The following is a 15,791-nucleotide window of genomic DNA, read 5'->3' as shown; positions in this document are numbered from 1 at the left end:
AATGCCTTTGTGTTCTCCCTAATCCGTTCTGCCAAGCCTTTCTCGTGCCCCCTCCTGGCTCTCCTAGACTGGAGAAGTGTGTGGAGAATTGGCAGATGGAGTTTAATCTGGACAAATGTGAAGTGATGCATTTTGGAAGATCTAATGCAGAGGGTAAGTATACAGTAAGTAGCAGAACCCTTAGTAGCATCAACATAGAGGATCCAGACGTACAGGTTCACAGTTCACTGAAATTGACAGCGCAAGTGGATAAGGTGGTCAAGAAGGCATATCATCCATTTGCCTTCACTGGTTGGAGCATAAAGTATATAAATTGGCAAGTCATGTTGAACGTTAGTTAACCCATATTTGGAATATCGTGTAACATTCTGGTCACCACACTGCAAGAAGGATGTGGAGGCATTGGCGAGGGTACAGAAACAAAATAACCAGGATGTTACCTGATTTGAGGAGACGTTGGGAAGCATGGTTTGTTTTCACTTAAAAGTCAGAAAATTAAAGGTGGCCTGATAGTTTCGTAAAATTCTATGAGAGGCAGGATAGAATGGATATTTGGAATCTTGCCCCAGGTAGAAATGTCAATTACAAGGGGACATAGGTTTAAGGTAAAAAGGGGTAAGTTTAAAGGAGATAAGAGAAGTAAGTTTTTTTTTCCCCACAGAGTGGTAAGTGCCTGGAATGTGCTGCCAGAGGAGGTGGTGGAGGTGGATACAATAGCTGTGTTTAAGAGGCATCTTGGTCAGGCAGCATCCGAGGAACAGGAGAATTGACATTTTGGGCATATTTCCTTCATCAGGAAATGTCAATTCTCTTGATCCTCAGATGCTGCCTGACCTGTTGTGCTTTTCCAGCACTACACTCTCGACTCACTTGCTCCTTAAGAGGCATCTTGATAGATACATGAATAGGTGGGGAATAGAGGGATGTGGACCACTGGAGAGGCAAAAAAGGTTTTTGGTTTAGAAAGGCATAATATGTTGGCGCAGTCTTGATGTGTCGAAAGGTTTGTTCCTATGCTGTGCTGTTCCTAGTTGTTTGTAAGTTTGTGCAAGATGAATGCTAGCAGATTATATAGGAAGTGAGTTAGGTACACTGAAGTATTCAGCCTATTGTCAACTAACACCTACAGTGTTTGCCAGTATTATCTAGGTCTAGAAATAATAGTTCGAGTTGCGCCCAAGAGACATGTACATCGTTTTTGTTGACACTCCAGTGCTCCTAAGGGTATGCTCCAGATGTCTGGTGGGATATCAAACCAGGCCTGCCCTGCTTGCTCAGCTGAAAATAAAAGAACAAGCTGCTGCCAGAAGAACAGCAAGGGATTTGCCTTGACATGATTCCTCCTCAAAAAAGACCACTAAAACTAGGTTTTGTGGAATAGCTTTGTCTCGCGTATAGTTTCTAAGAATTTGTGTGTAAACTGGCTGACACCTATTGAAAATAATTAATTGAATGTTGAGCACTTTGAGATCCTAGGTATTTGATGAGGCATTTTAGTTATTTCAAGCTTCCTGCTTATTTTATCCTGAATTCTCAATGGTAGTGCAAGCAGCCAGCAACCTTTTTACAATAAAATCTCTCATTCGTATCCATTCCCTTTCACAGTTTTGGTTATGAATTCATTGTGTTCATTTATATTAGGAATCACCAGTGTAAACATGTGGTTGTGATTATATTCTCTTCTCCAGTTGAGATCTGTAGTGCCTGAAGGAGGAGATGCAAAAGTTTATTGCAGTGTGACAATTTATATCCAATAATAACAGTAAAATACTTTGGATGCTGGAAATTTGAAATAAAAACAATGTCCTGTGGGTCTGGTAGTATCTGTGGAGGGGGAAGGAGTTTATGTTGCACGTCTGGTAGACCTCTGTTTCAGAACATTTTAAAATTTATAGTGCAAACTGCCTAAGTAACTAACAAGCGTAGAAATTTCCAATCTCAAAGGATTTGAATTATGTCATCACGTTAGTCTAATTATCTAATGTCCTCTAAGCTTGATGCATTGGAAAACTTAGTTTTGAATCCTTCCGAATGACTACTGAACCTTGGAAATGGCTAGTTATTATTTTATTATTACTGAGTATGTTACTGACTGAAGTTGATTTTCTTAGTTTATCTTTTGTGCAGTTTTTCTGGATATGCATAAGGAATGTACATCTGCTGAAGTACCATCTTTATCCCATTCCTTAAATCAAAACTAGTTGTGCCAGATTTTAGAAGAAGCAGGGAGTCCTACCCAATATCTTTCCCTCTAAACACTGTCAAAGCAGTATACAAAAGCTGCTTCATCTCATTGTTTGGTGGCCTTGCTTACTCTGTGTAACATGAGTTCTTGTCCCTATAGAGTGACCGTGCTTCAAGTCATTCATTGTTAGTGAAGCACTTAAAAAAAACTGCCAACATATAGTGCAGTAGTGCCATGCAACAATAAGTTAAGTTAGTTCACAAGATGTCAGGCCACATATAGTTTTCGTGGCCTTAGTGAAACAGTTTTCTACATTGTGTGTTTTCAACTGCAGTGCCTCTTTTGCTGTTTGAACAGGCTGCTGCTAACTTTTTCATCGAATCCTTACAGTGCAAAAAGGGGCCATTTGACCCATCTAGTCCACACTGACCCTGCATAAAGCATCCCACCCAGACCCATCCTATCCCTGTAACCCACGGCTAGTCCACCTATCCTGCGCATACCCAGACATTACTGGGCATTTTAGTATGGTCGGTCCACCAAACCGGCACATCTTTGGACAGGGGGAAGAAACCAGAACACTCAACAGAAACCCACTTGGACATGGGGACAGCATGTAAACTCCACACGCAGCCACCCAAGGCTGGAATTCAATCCAGGTCCCTGGTACTGAAAGGCAGCAGTGCTAATCATCCTGATGAAGGGCTTATGCCCGAAACATTGATTCTTCTGCTCCTCTGATACTGCCTGACCTTGCTGTGCTTTTCCAACACCACACTCTTGACTCTAATCAATGACCTGCTTTACTACCCTTGACTATACTCCAGCTCCACACTCTTGATTAATGAGCATCCAGTACAGGGAAGAGCAAACAGGTTAAAGGGCCTTCTCCTAGGCCTGCTGCGTGGCTTGACAAAGTGGCCTTGAATGTGTCCAGGCAGCGGGCTGTGGAAAGGGTCGTTGTGCCTGCTTGTCTGTCCCTCTTTTGCATTTATGTCCCTGCTCAGGTACCCATTGAGATGAATCATACAGTGTCTGCTGGCAAGTCTTTAGGGACTGCTGAGCACTTTTTCTGCTTTATTTTTCTTTCTCTCAAATGATTTGTCACCTGCTTCCTTCCCTAAATCCAGCTCCCGCCTCACTTTTCCTCCATCTTGATCCCTGGTGTGCTGCATGTGCCTGATCTGTGACCCCCTTCCCCTCACTCTTCCTCCACTTTGCCGAACTTGTGCTTTTGCCGTCGTCCACGACTCTAATCTTTGCCTATCTGTGTGACTGTTTGATTTTTATCTCACGCATATCCTCTCCCCCTCTGTGTGTGAAGTTATGTAAATACAAATTTGTGTATTATAGATTGCCCAAATGTTGGTCATCCGAGAAATGAACTAAGAAATAGGTTCTTAGTGCAGAAAACTGGAAGAGCATGCAAGGAAAACACAGATCTTGCTTTTGTAAATAATTGAATTTTGCTTTAAAACTTCCAGGGCAAATTGCTCCGAACAATCCTGTTTGGAGTCAAACGAGTTACAGCCAACAATCTGGAGACATTCATTTTCATCCTTTTCCTTCTCATCTTTGCTATTGCAGCCGCTGTATATGTCTGGGTTGAAGGTAAGCTCCAAATACTTATTTTTACTTTGCATTGCAGATTCAGGAAGGCATTGAAGCATGAATCCAGAGCTAGTCACTGTATTTACCATTACCATTCTTAGTGGAAGTCAAATACTTCCCTACCTTGTGAAAGCGGAGGATGTTTTAGATTATATTAGATTCCCTATAGTGTGGAAACAGGCCCTCCGGCCCAACCAGTCCACACTGACCCTCCGAAGAGTAACCCACCCAGACCCATTTCCTTCTGACTAATGCACCTAACACTCTGGGCAATTTGACATGGCCAGTTCACCTGACCTGCACGTTTTTGGACTCTGGGAGGAAACCCGGAGCATCCAAAGGAAAGCCACACAGACATGAGAATGTACAGATTCCACACATTTGCCCAAGGTTGGAGTTGAATCTGGGACCCTGGCACTGTGAGGCAGCAGTGCTAGCCACTGCCATTGTGCTGCCATAAATACACAAGGGAGGGAAAGATTCCACTCAAACTGAAAAGTTGTACCTGACTAAGGAATTGCCTTCACTACAAGAGGAGGTTTGGTGGTCGTAAAGGAGGAGACCAATTTTCTGTACTTTGAACCATGTATTTGTTTTTAGAATCATAAGTTTTCATAGCATGGGAAAAGGCCCTTTGGTCCATCGTGTCCATGCAAGCCAACAAGCATCAATTTATTCTAATTGCATTTTCCAGCACTTAGCCCATAGACTTTTATGCGATGGGGTTTCAGATGCTCAGCTAAATTCTTCAGCATCTTCGATATTCCTGTCTCAACCACCTCTTTTAGGCAGATAAACACCACCCTCTGTGTGGAAAAATAATTTCCTACACTTTCCCCAAAACAATGAATCCAATAGCCCTTTGGCCTATTGAGTCTGTGCTGACAAAAAAAGTCTAAATCTACACGAGTCCCACTTTCCAGTTCTTGGCCCATAAATATTCTGCTCTTTACCTTCGAACTCTTCATCTTTGGTGATTGACAGCCATCTGAAGGGGAATGTTTCTCCCTATCTACTCTTAGCTACTGGTGCCAGTATGCAGCCCTTTGACCAGTCTATTTTGTCCCATTGACTAAGGCAATTTTTGTGTTGTGTGAATTTACAGATGATATCTCCTATGTTCATGTCTCGATCATTAATATAACTGCATGCAGTAAGGGACCCAGCACTGAACTCTGTGGTCTGCTACTCAACTCTGGCTCCATTCACAATAATACAATTGTACTGTCACCTGCTGCTTCCTGCCACAAAGCCAACTTTGGATCCATTTGCCAAATTGTTGTGGATCCCTTTTGGTTCTTAGATTCATAACCAGACTGTCTTATGAGACCTTGTCGCAAGCCCTAATAAAATAAATGTACACTGCACTACCCTCATGTACACAGTTGACGCTTGATAAATGCAATCAAAATTATGATCTCCAACCCCCTGACCAAAGCCATGCCAGCTACTTTTTTTTAATCCTTGTCTCTGTAGAGTTTAATTGTCTATCAGAAGTGTTTTAGTTTCCCTATCATTAATATTAGATTCATCGGCCTGTAGTTTCCTGGTTTATCCCTAACACCCTTCTTGATTAACAGTACCACATTAGTTTTCCTCTTGTCCTCAGCACCCCTACTGTAGCCACAGATTTGTAAATTAATGTTTGAGAGTTTTGAGAAGATTTTTTTCTCCGGTTGAGGTTCTGGATGCAAGTTTGCTCACCTGAGCTGGAAGGTTCATTTTCAGACGTTTTGTCACCATACTAGGTAACATCATCAGTGAGTCTCCAGTGAAGTACTGGTGATCTGGCCCACTTTTCTTGTGTTTCAGTTTCCTTGGATTGGATTTCTCAGGGGTTATAATTGGGATTCTAGTCAATGTGTTTATTGATAGGGTTCCAGTTTAGAGTGCCATGCTTCTCAAGATTCTCGTGAGTGTCTCAGTTTGGCGTCTCCTAGGATGGATGTCCCAGTCGAAATGGTGTCCTTCCTCATCTGTATGTAAAGTTACTAGTGAGAATGGGTCATGTCTTTTTGTGGCTAGTTAATATTCATGTAATTGCAATGACAATTAGTTTTGCTTGTTGTCTGTATAAGGTCTTTAAAATTCATTAGCTGCTGTTTTAGTGTGTCGGCTTGTTTGGGTTGCTGGAAAAAAATGCCTCCAGAAACTCGAGCCACTCTGTCCTATATCAAAGACATCTCCGAACTGACTGCCAGACTACTCAGACCTCTTGACATCTTGGTAGCCCACAAACCCACCAGTGCACTGAAACAGCAGCTAATGAACTTGAAAGACCCTATACAGACGACAAACAAAATTAATGCCACTTACAAATTACCTTGCAAGAACTATAACAAACACTACGTTGGACAAACAGGCAGAGAACTCGCCATAAAAAGACATGACCCACTCTCGCTAGTATCTTCGCATAAAGATGAGGAAGGACTCACTCTGACTGGGACAACACATCCATCCTAGCTGAAAATGTGTTGCTGGTCAAAGCACAGCAGGCCAGGCAGCATCTCAGGAATAGAGAATTCGACGTTTCGAGCATAAGCCCTTCATCAGGAATGAGAGAGAGTAGCCAAGCAGGCTAAGATAAAAGGTAGGGAGGAGGGACTTGGGGGAGGGGCGATGGAGGTGGGATAGGTGGAAGGAGGTCAAGGTGAGGGCACACATCCATCCTAGGGCAAGCCAAACTGAGGCATTCATGAGGATCTCCGGAAGCATGGCACTCCAACTGGAACTCTATCAACCAACACATTGATTTGGATCCCATTTATCATCCTGTGAGAAAAAGAGCAGGAAATGACATCAACTTGAAACTTTATTTCTGATCCGTCTTTGTTCTTATCCATATTTACCTTAAATCTGACTGCATTATGGTCACAGTAACCGAAATGTTCCCCATTGTCACATTGTCAGGTGGATAGAGCTTGTAAGAAGGCCTATGGTGTATTAGCGTTCATTAGCAGAGGGATTGAATTCAAGAGTCGTGAAGTGATGTTGCTGCTGTACAGGACTTTGGTTAGGCCACATTTGGAGTACTGTGTGCAGTTCTGGTCGCCTCACTTTAGGAAAGATGTGGAAGCTTTGGAGAGGGTGCAGAGAAGATTTACCAGGATGTTGCCTGGAATGGAGAGTAGGTCGTACGAGGATGGGTTGAGAGTTCTCGGCCTTTTCTCGTTGGAACGGCGAAGGATGAGGGATGACTTGATAGAGGTTTATAAGATGATCAGAGGAATAGATAGAGTAGACAGTCAGAAACAGTGTTACAAGGGGACATAAATTTAAGGTGAAGGGTGGAAGGTACAGGGGAGATGTCAGGGGTGGGTCCTTTACCCAGAGAGTGGTGGAGGCATGGAATGTGCTGCCCGTGGGAGTGGTAGAGTCAGAATCATTGGCGACCTTTAAGCGGCAATTGGATAGGTACATGGATGGGTGCTTAATCTAGGATAGATGTTCGGCACAACATCGTGGGCCGAAGGGCCTGTTCTGTGCTGTATTGTTCTATGTTCTACCACATGCTTGACTTCGTTCCTGAAAAGTAGGACTTGCTATGTGTTGGCTTAAAAAAAACTCTCCTGGACATATCTTAAGAAAGTTGCATTTCATCCTTTCAGTTCCAGATAATTTTGGGGAATTTGAAATCCCTTACTGCTATGACTGTTTGTTTGTTTTTATTTTTACACATCTGAGATTTTCATTCATATCTATCTATCCGTCTCTCCCTGACTGTGTTCCCCATGCCCCCATGTGTTAATCAGCTACCTCAATTCATCTGTCTTACTTGCAAGACTCTCAGCATTCAAAATAAATGCCTTCCAGCCTTTTGCTTTAACTTGACTGTCTTCCAGTGGTGGATTTTATTTGTTTGCACATCACCCCATATTGCACGTGCACTCAGTATCTCCTCCCCCTTCCAAATTAATTTAAACTCCCACTAAGAACCTCTCTCTCTCTCTCTCTCTCTCTATATATATCTCTCTCTCTATATCTCTCTCTCTCTATATCTCTCTCTCTCTATATCTCTCTCTCTCTCTATATCTCTCTCTCTCTCTATATCTCTCTCTCTCTCTCTCTCTATATCTCTCTCTCTCTCTCTCTATATCTCTCTCTCTCTCTCGCTTACACACACACACACCCCCAGTTTGCTGGTCTTATTCTGGTTCCGGTTAAACTGGCTTAGTAGAGTACTGAAGCACTACACCCTAATGGGATATGGTCAATGTTTAGCACAGCGGAAACCCACTGAGGGGGAATTCGCAGAATGAACTGCGGAGCTGTACCTATCGTGAAGCAGTTAGGAGAACAGGGGATTGGCAAACGCATAGGAAGTGAGAGGGCTGCTAATACTGAAATGGTAAAATAATTCACATTGTATCATGGAAGGAAAAGGGCCACAGGTTTCTAAATTGGCATAAATCTCCATGGTTTGATTTGAGTGTAATGACAGCATGCACTTGTCACATGAGATAGGTATAAGAATATATCTTACTGATGACCCTCTTGAGGGAAAAGAAACTTGGAATATATTTATAAATTTTAATTTATAAAATAATAAATTTTAAATCATTGTGCCAAAACACCAGTTTATATCCAATGCCTGGCCTGGCAGTTGGACTTCTGCAGGAATAGCTAATTTGCACATAAATCTCACCTTTCCTGTTTTGCCTGCAGTCAATAAGTACAGAAATTATTTGAGACATTTGCTTTCATTGTGAATATGTTCAAGTTAACAGTTTTATCTGAAGTATTTTAGGGAACATCTAATCTTTATAAACATTTTACATGGAGATCACCTTTCTTTTCTTTTGCTGATGAGTTCCTTTATTCAGAGTAAGGAACCTCAATGGCAAAAGTTGCTTTTCAATCACTTGCTGGCTAAGTGGTGTGCTCATAATGACCAGCCAGGGTCAGCTGGCTAAATGTCTACTGTTTATCTTGAGCTGGAACCCTGCAGGGTTTGGGCTAGATACAGCAGGACTCATATGGACTCAACACCTCTTCATTGACCAATACAAATGTGATAATCTGAATGTCACTTTCTGCCTTGTACATTTTCTGTGATTTCTTTGAAATTGTTTTTGTAATGGTTACTGCAGGGTTAATTGACTAAATGGTGTGATCAAAATGGCTAGTGCTTTTTCTTAGCAAACATGTGACATACACAGTATTTTCGTCACCACCACCCCCAACTCTCTGCAATCTGTGAAACTTAAACCCTTAACGTGCGACGTGCTACCAATATATCTGAATTAAAATGTGATATGTCTGTTAGTTCTGTGCACTAATCCATGCACTGTACAGTCTCCTACACATGCTGTGTTGCCGTTCGTTCTTGTGTTATTTATTGAGTAGCCTCCTTTCATTCTGTGTCCTGTCACTGTTGGTTGTGTTGTTATTCCAGTCTGAGAAGTAGAAACTGGCAAAGGAGATGATGCATCCTAGATTTTTGTAACTATAGGGTGAACTGTTTGTAATTCAGGAAACAAAAAAGTAGATTTAGTTGCAAGGAAAGTCTAGAATTTTGTGTTAGTTGAGGGATGGTTTAACACATCATTGTTTAATTGGCAGTTTTAGAACAATTGGCCCGAACAGTAGGACCTCAAAAATACAAGCATCTTGTAAATGGGGATCTTTTTAGATATGAAACATCCATCACGCGACAGATGCTATCTCTGCTTAATAATAATTAGACCATGCTGTACATTCTGATATATTTTCTCCAGTGAAAACGATTTATAATATCCAATGTTGCTTTATTTTCTATAGTAAAGAGCTCTGAGTGAGCTGTTTGGTAATTAATGCTTCCTCCTTGTTAGAAGTATGTACTTTAAAGGCCATTTAAGGCTCAATCTTTCTGGATCTCAAACTGACGATTGTAGATGTCACTACAATCTCCTGATTGGCATAAGTAAGAAGCCCTTTAGTTGTTTCAAAGAATTCTAATCACCATGTACATATCTGGACCTTTTTGTTCTTGCTTGCAGGTACAAAGGACCCGAACAGAAACCGTTACAAGTTATTTTTGGAGTGCACACTAATCTTAACGTCTGTTGTCCCTCCCGAGTTACCAATTGAATTGTCCCTGGCAGTCAACACTTCTCTTATTGCCTTGGCTAAACTCCGTAAGTACTGTGTGGAGCTGAAAGCTGTAAAAGTTTTACATTCTGCAAGCATACAGAAACTATTGTTAGTTTAAAATATAATTGTAGCAGCCAAGTAAACGAAAATGTTTGAATTGGTAATGGCTGCTTTTATATTCAAACGGAATCTAGAAACCAGGGTAGACCATTCTGGAGTATAACTTGAACACGATGCAGAGGCGAAAGTGCCACCAATTGGTCAGTGTTTGAAAGCTGGTCCCAAAGACCCTATATTGAGTGATAACTGGGGAAAACTGGTCAGGAGATCCCTCTGCTTGATTCCTTCCCTTCTGATCAGCTAAGTTAGCCAATTTCACCAGCCTCCGGGATGTTGCATTTGGTGAATATAGATTTAAGTCAATGGGTAGAAAGTTGTCCAAAGGCATCCGCCCTTTCCAACTCTCTTGCTCGTCAACAAACTGATGGGAGGCTGTAGTCTCCATGCTGGGTTTTAACAGAATATCACCATACCTCTCTGGCAACTCACCATTCACCATGTCCTTCTCAGTGAATACTGATGCAACGTATTTGTTAAGTCTTCATCCACAACTTACTGTTTTGACCACACATAGTATTGTCTCTGTCTCCCAGCAAAACTGGAATCAGTGGGTATCGGGGGCAAACTTTGCTGGTTAGGGACATATCTGACACAAAGAAGATGGTTGTGGTTGTTGGAAGTTACTTATTTCAGCTCCAGGACAGCTCTGCAGGAGTTCCTCAGGGTAGTGTCTTAGGCCCAACCATCTTCAGCTGCTTCATCAATGACCATCCCTCGACCATAAGGTCAGAATGGGGATGTTCACCGATGATTGTGCAACGTTCAGCACCATTCATGGCACCTCCGATACTGAAGCAGTCCATATTCAAATGCAACAAAATCTGGACAATATCCAGGCGTAGGTTGATAAATGGCAAGTAACATTTACACCATATAAATGCAAGGCTATAAGAGACAAGTTAATGACTGCTCCTTGACATTCAGTGGTATTGTCATCACTGAATCCCCTACTATCAATATCTTTGGGTTTATCATTGACCAGAGACTCAACTGTACTTGCCACATAAACACAGTGGCTACAAGAGCAGATCAGAGGCTAGGAATACTATGGTGAGCAACTCCCCTCCTGATTCCCAAAGCCTGTCAACCACCTACAATGCATAAGTCAGGGGCGTGATGGAATTGTCCCCACTTACCTGGATACATGCAGCTCTAACAACACTCCAGAAGCTTGACACCATTTTGGACAAAGCAGCCTGCTTGGTTGGCATGACATCCACAAGCGTCAGCAGCAGTAGTGTGTACCATCGAGAAGATGCACTGCAAAAATTCACCAAAGATCCTCGGGCAACACCTACCAAAGCCACGACTGCTTCCATCTAGAAGAACAAGAGCAGCAGATAGAGGGAATACCACCACCAAGTTCCCTCTCCAAGCCACTCACCATCCTGACTTTGAAATATGTAGCCAGTCATTTACTGTCACTGGATCAAAATCCTGGAATTCCCTCCCTAAGGCCATTGTGGGTCAACCCACAGCAGGTGGACTGCAGCAGTTGAAGAAGGCAACTCACCACTACCACCACCTCCAAGGGCAACTGAGGCAGGCAATAAATGCTGGCCCAGCCAGGAATGTCCATATCCCACAAATGAATAAAAAAAATTAGGTGCCTTTAAAAAAGATGTCCAGGCACCAGAGAGAGTACAAAGGAGATTTCTTGAGGTAAGAGAGATAAGAGGTTCCCACTATGAAGACAGGCAAGAGAAACTGTTTTGTTTTCATTACAGCAAAGAAGGTGAGGAAATAGACTTGCTCAAAATCATGAGGGGTTTTGACATTAAATTAGAGGTATACTGACTCTTTGGTGAATTACTAAGCAGAGGGAAAAGAGGTTAGCAGAATTTTACTTTGACCAGAATGGTCGATGAAACAGAATCTATTGCCGCTTTTATGAGAGAGAGGATGATTTAAATACTCGGCATAATGGAACTAAATGGCAAGGTCCTTCAAAGAGCTAGCATAGGCATGATAAGCTAACTGCATCCTTCTGTGCTTTAAAATTCCACGACAATAATGACTGAGCATCACATCTGTTTGCCTCATGAAAACATTATTAAAAACTGAACTGTGTCAATTGCGCTTTTCTTATTTGACCGATTAACATCGTATAGGTAATGGCTGAGCGTAGTGTTCCTCGTGACTTGTACCAGACAAAGCCTAAAAGGCAATGGTAATATGGTAAGTGGTAGAGAATTTTATTTAGCATGTCTTGTAGTTATCATATTATCTTTCTTGGTAATCGTGCTGATATGAATTTATATCCTAATAAAGAAAGAGGTTGGCAATGCAAATCTCTCTGGGATGTTCAGAGCAAGGCCAAGTTAGAAATATGGCTTGGCAAACCATCTCTGAGTGAAAAATGTAGAAAGTCACTGTGTTCTCTCTTCCTGTGTGATTTATGGGTCAGGAATATTTGTTACATATCTTAACCACTTAATTTACCTGACTCTCAGCAAATGACCATTTGAGTTGCTAGGAGAGGTCTAAGGACTGAATTTGTAATCCCCGAGATGCTGCATCATTTTCTTTGGGTGTAGGAAGGGAAATGTGCAATATAATCAAAATCAGTACAAACCTGCATGCAAAAATGCATTAGATTAGTACACATAAGTGTCTTGGTTCCACACAGCATGCAGTCTCAATTCTGAGAATATATGCTTTTTAAATAAAGCAGCAACCGAATAAAGGTGCAAGTGGGCAGCAAGAATGTCATACACACTACAATGGCAAACTGAGGTCACCCAACCACAAATTGCTTTTCCATGAAGTCTTCAATAGATGTTCCAAGGTGCTTCACGTGAAATTTTCAGGCATTTGATGGAGAGAATGCTTCCTCATGTACTTATCTAGTTTTCCCTCGAGCCAGTAAAATTCATGTTCTCACCACTGTTGAGGTGAAGGTTAGATTAGATTAGATTACTTACAGTATGGAAACAGGCCCTTCGGCCCAACAAGTCCACACCGACCCGCCGAAGCGCAACCCACCCATATCCCTACATTTACCCCTTACCAAACAATTTAGCATGACCAATTCACCTGACCTGCACATCTTTGGACTGTGGGAGGAAACCGGAGCACCCGGAGGAAACCCACGCAGACACGAGAACATGCAAACTCCACACAGTCGCCTGAGGGGGGAATTGAACCCGAGTCTCTGGCGCTGTGAGGCAGCAGTGCTAACCACTGTGCCACTGTGCTGCCCACTAAGGTAAGGAATGGTCTTGAAAGTGGGTTTCAAAAACCACCTTGAAGGGGAAGGGAGAGACAGCGTGTGGTTGAGACACTGTATTCCAAAGCTCGGGACTTTTGCAGGTGAAGGCAAGGCCACCAGTGATAACGGGAGGTTAATTTGGATATGAGACCAGAACCTGAAAAGCCAAGTGAGAGGAAGAATTTGGGCAGTAGGGAGAGGTAGAATGAAGTGAAGTATTTAAACTTCAGAATTTATATTTTTTTTAAAGAACCTAATTTTTCACGGGCTACTTGTGTGACAGAAATCAGGCCTGAAAGATCTCTCTCTCCTTTGGGTTACATGCATCATTGAGAATGAAGACAAAAATATAAAAAGACCTCGCAGCTGTTGGTTTTTAGTCTGAGCTTTCCAGCAGCAATTGCTTGCTGTCTTAAAGCTCACAACCTCAAAGTCTGTTCTTGTGACCTCATGTTGAAGGTCACTAAGTGCTTGTCTGATCTCCCTGAGTGTCTTCTCACCCATCAGTCTAGCGTCAAGTTTTTGTCTGATCAAGCTTCTGTGAAGTGTCTTCAAATGTTTTTGAATTTCTCATGCTTGATTCCAAATAGCTTTGCCCCTATTCTTCAACCCTCTCTAGCTTTACAACCCTGTAAGATACCTGCAGTCCTTCAATTCTGGACTGTGGTGTATTCCCAATTTTAATATATCCATTGTTAACCATATCTTCAACCACCAAGACCATAAGCTGTGAACCTCCGCAAACCTCTAACTCTCCCTCTTCCTCTAACATACTCCATTTAACGTATCCCTGTGTTAAGCTTTTGGTCATTGAGACAAAAAGCAATGTCAAACTTTGCTTGATAAACTCTGGGAAAATATCTTGATGTTTTACGATGTTAAAGGTGCTGTATAAATTCAGCCTGTTGTTAGTGTGCACTTTATGGTATGCAGTTTTATAAAATGATGGTGTTGGGATTCTCTCAGGCAATGTTGGGTCTGTCAGGTAATTATGTAGCAAAACTAGTGGCTCAGTGCAGAGTTTTTCCTTTTTTTGGTGGGGGGGGGGTTGATTTTGGGGGCTGGTGGGGAAAGGATAGTTTAATACTTGTGCAAATGCCCACAAGCGCCCAAAAAGTAGTTCCTCTGTCAGGTTTCCTTAGTATATCCATCAAGTTAATTATCTGTTCAACAGGATGTCTGATGAGAACCCTGGTCTGAATTGTTTGCTATTCTTAGCCAGGCGTGCTTCAGTTGATTGTTCTCCATACCTTCAGGGAATGGACATGAGCTGATGTTTGTTACTTCTGATTGTTATCCAGTGACTCTTGCTGTATGATGCATCCTGTGGTTGAATAACATGTATCGGTGTGTGTGATAAATAATGGGCTTTGGGAGTAGGATATTAGCTACTTCCCAGGGATGGCAAACCCTTCTCTGATCAGAACTTTTTCAGATTTTGGAGGGATGGAGGTATTGAAGGGAGTGAGAAAAGGGAGAACTCGGTGCTGATTCACAAGCAGAATCTATTTGGGTCTGGCTTGGTTTTCACTGGGCTGGTGTATCCTTTTCATTATGACATTGATGAGAGAACTATAGTGCTTGCTCTTTATTTAGTGCTGATATTATTTCTCAAGTGGGAATAAATCTTTGGTTGAAGCTTGACATGGGGTGCTCCCTATCAGATGAACAAGTTCTCTGATGTACAAGCGTGGTGCCTGTGTTTGTTTAAGATTGGCTTCAGATGACTACAGCGTCTGTGAAATGTGATTTATCAGGAAGGGAAGAGTTTCTTGTCTTTCAGTGCGTGACAGTTAAATAACTCACCTGCAGTATTTAACTGTTAATTGTGAGTTGTCTTGCAGTCAAATAGAACCCACAAGTGAGTCTACACTGCAGAAATATTTGATGTTTCTTTTGATGTGATTTTGTAAAATTGTGATGTTACTGGAAGTTGAATTCTTGTATTTGATCTGGGGTCAGTATGGGGTTTCTTAAAAGACTGAGACAAGTTTTATAACTTTGACTTTGTGAAAAGATTGATACTTTTAAAACATGCTTGAATTAAAAAAAAGTAAATGGTTCAAAGCTGTAATTTGAATGTCAATGCAACATTCATCACAGGTGGGTTGTGTTGATGATGGTAGGAAGATGGCTCTGCCCTCTGACAGAATTTGCTCCCCATACATGCAGAAATACTTGATACTTTATGCATGATTTTCAAACAAATAGGAACCTATAACTTTTAATGAATTTCAAAGGATCTTTAGTACACAGCCATGTAATTAAGTACTGAATAAGGCTAGAGGCAATAGAGTCTGGGAAGAAATGGCAGAATGGATTGTTCATATCTGTCTTTGAATGTGAGAATAAAAGATAGTTGTTAGTGTTGTCAGATGTTGGGAAGTGGTGTTCCATAAGGATCGGTTCTGGGAATTTTTGTTCACAATTTATATTGTTGATTTGGACTTTAGAATCCAAACACCATTTATAACTTTGTGGATGACGCCACAAAGGGTGGAGTACAGTCAACACTGAGAAAGATGTGAAAAAAAATTGTAGAAAGGTATTGATTAAACTTGCAGAATAGATAAATCATTGGCAAATAAAGCT

At 41.7% G+C, this 15,791-nt stretch overlaps 1 protein-coding gene across 1 annotated transcript in view; it reads left to right on the top strand.

The window, feature by feature from the left end:
- The window catches only part of atp13a1 (ATPase 13A1), a 156,269-nt gene that overhangs the window by 36,501 nt on the left and 103,977 nt on the right, over nt 1–15,791 (top strand). Inside the window, exons 10-11 of the mRNA XM_060854958.1 lie at nt 3,670–3,796; nt 9,775–9,912. Coding sequence (XP_060710941.1) covers nt 3,670–3,796; nt 9,775–9,912 — 265 coding nt within the window. The remainder of the gene's footprint in view (nt 1–3,669; nt 3,797–9,774; nt 9,913–15,791) is intronic.

This window comes from Hemiscyllium ocellatum, chromosome 45 (genome assembly GCF_020745735.1).
Source record: "Hemiscyllium ocellatum isolate sHemOce1 chromosome 45, sHemOce1.pat.X.cur, whole genome shotgun sequence".
Lineage (NCBI taxonomy): Eukaryota > Metazoa > Chordata > Chondrichthyes > Orectolobiformes > Hemiscylliidae > Hemiscyllium > Hemiscyllium ocellatum.
This window is presented reverse-complemented; position numbering and strand designations above follow the sequence as displayed.